The sequence below is a fragment of the Leopardus geoffroyi genome, chromosome B3, assembly GCF_018350155.1.
Source record: "Leopardus geoffroyi isolate Oge1 chromosome B3, O.geoffroyi_Oge1_pat1.0, whole genome shotgun sequence".
NCBI lineage: Eukaryota > Metazoa > Chordata > Mammalia > Carnivora > Felidae > Leopardus > Leopardus geoffroyi.
The window spans coordinates 69,933,873-69,936,461 of NC_059337.1; the positions used below are offsets into that span (position 1 = coordinate 69,933,873).

Below are 2,589 nucleotides of genomic sequence, written 5' to 3' on the forward strand. Positions count from 1 at the left end.
CTTGGCTAGATTGAGCTACGTCCTCTAGAATTCCTTTTTCTGTATGTTTGCAACTACAATAGGTTATAAGAGAAATTCTTTTGCAATATTTTGAGGTCAAAGTGAAACAGCAGCCATGTTTGCCACTCGCACACATTGTCATTTCTTTGCTGGATTATCTCATTGGTATGAGGCAGGGGCCAGGACTGCAACTGCCACTTGGGATCCTTCTTTGGCTTCTCTGACTTGTGGGCCAGCTGTGTGTTCAGCTCTGTGGTGAAGGCCTTGGTTTCTCAATACATCCACACCATTGAGGTTAGCGGCAAAGAACATTGACACTCATTTTTGTCTGACCTTGGTAACTTTAGCTCTTGCTTGTGGGTTCCAGTTTATTTTTGTTTTACTCCATTTTACACCCATCTTTTCTTCCTGGCTGCGTGTCCCGTGGACTTCAAGCTACAGCATCAGATACAAAGACAACAGACTTCCAGAGATTGCCGATTCACCTTTCATGATTATGTAAGGTCAAATCACTAACAAATCCCTTAGTATTTTATCTCCTAGTTGTTCTGCTTCTCTAATGGAACCTTGACTGATATGGCCAATAATCCCAATTTCTTATTTTTTCCTGTTCTTTCAGGCAAATTTGGAGCCCAAAGTGACTGAAACCATGGGGGGAGGAAATAATTCGGTGGTGTCTGAGATTGTGTTGGTGGGACTCACCAATTCTTTGAAGATGCAGCTTGTCTTATTTCTAGTTTTCTCTGTGTTCTATGTCACAGGTATTTTAGGAAACCTCCTCATTGTGCTCACAGTGATCTCTGACTCCCATTTACACTCCCCTATGTACTTCCTGCTGGCCAACCTCTCTTTTATTGACATGTGGGTTTCCTCCATTGCAGCTCCCAAGATGATTTCTGATCTTTTCAAGGAGAGAAAAGTAATCTCTTTCCAAGGCTGCATTGCTCAGATGTTCTTCATTCATGTTATTGGAGGAACTGAGATGGTTCTGCTCATTGCCATGGCCCTTGACCGTTATGTTGCTATATGCAGGCCTCTTCACTACCTGACCATCATGAACTTCAGAACTTGTATTTTACTCTTGGTGGCGGCCTGGACCATTGGGATCATCCACTCACTGATCCAACTTGTGTTTGTTGTAAACCTGCCACTCTGTGGCCCCAACGAACTGGACAGCTTTTACTGTGATCTTCCTCGATTTATTAGGCTTGCCTGCACAGACACTTACAGATTGGAGCTCATGGTCACTGCCAATAGTGGTTTCATCTCTCTGGGGACTTTTTTCATTTTGGTTATTTCCTATATCTTCACCTTGGTCATTGTTTGGCAACGTTCTTCAGGTGGCTTGTGCAAGGCCCTCTCTACTCTGTCAGCTCACATCACAGTGGTAGTCTTGTTTTTTGGTCCATGTATTTTTGTGTACTCATGGCCATTTCCCACAGTGCCAGTGGATAAGTTCCTTGCCATTTTTGACGTAATTATTACCCCATTTCTGAACCCTGCCATCTATACTTTTAGGAATAAAGAGGTGAAAGTGGCAATGAGGAGAACATTCAGTCAGGTGTCGAGTTTCAGGAAGATGTTTTAAGTAATTTTGATATCAAGAAAGACAAGCATCTCTAACATTCCCTGACTGTACTACAGACATGAATCTGATGAAACACAGCACCATGGATATTCTACTTACTAGTTTAATTAACTCCAGAATTTCTTAATGTATTTTCTGCTCACAACCAAGGAGGATATGGTGTGCTTTCTTATGCAATGTGATGGAATAAAAGTATTAATATATGACTATTTCCAAATTTTCTTGTCCCTCCTTTATAAAAGATATTCTGTACTGGCCTCTTATATCTCTTTTCCAGCTTTGTGTGCTGAGCAGAATCTTCCCTTATCATATTGAGTTTTGGGGTTTGTAATGCAGAATCTGAAGAAAAGTGCTTTGGAAATTTGACAAAATTGAAATTATTAGGGATAGCATTTTTCTTTTTTTTCTTTTGAGGTTCTATAGTGAGATGTGTGGGAGTAGCTGTAGTGTGTGAAACAAATAGATAAAAGACAAAAAGAGGATTTTAAAGAGATACTGTTGTCTATCTCTTACCTTTTTTTAATTTAATTTTTTTTTACTTTTTAAAATACCTCCTTTTTCAGAGAAAGAAGACCATTTCAGTTTTTAAAAATGTTTGTTTGTTTATTTTTGAGAGAGAGAGAGAGAACATGAGCAGGGGAGGGAGAGACAGACACACACAGAATCCAAAGCAGGCTCCAGGCTCTGAGCTCTCAGTGGGGCTTGAACCCATGAACTATGAGATCATGACCCAAGCCGAAGTCAACACCTAAGCAACTGAGCCACCCGGGTGCCCCTCTTATCTTTTTTTTTTTTTTTTAATGTTTATGTATTTATTTTGAGAAAGGGAGAGAGAGCACGTACGAATGGGGGAGGGGCAGAGAAAGGGAGAGAGCGCTGTCAGTGCAGAGCAAATGTGGGACTTGAACTTGAGGTCATGACCTGAGCTGAAAATCGAGAGTCTGATGCTTAACCCACTGAGCCACCCAGGTGCCCCTATCTCTTACCTTTCAAAATATACT

The 2,589-nt window shown here is 41.0% G+C and overlaps 1 protein-coding gene across 1 annotated transcript; it reads left to right on the top strand.

Annotated features, from left to right (window-relative positions):
* Positions 1-649: 649 nt before the first annotated feature.
* On the top strand, positions 650-2,150 carry LOC123582188 (olfactory receptor 4F6-like). The gene has a single exon (XM_045448447.1). It carries the CDS (start codon positions 650-652, stop codon positions 1,586-1,588), a length of 939 nt encoding a protein of 312 aa, XP_045304403.1. The 3' UTR covers positions 1,589-2,150.
* The last annotated feature ends 439 nt before the right edge of the window (positions 2,151-2,589 follow it).

Coding starts and splice junctions, on each gene's coding strand:
- LOC123582188 (XM_045448447.1), top strand. CDS start 650: ATGGGGGGAGGAAATAATTCGGTGGTGTCTGAGATTGTGTTGGTGGGA.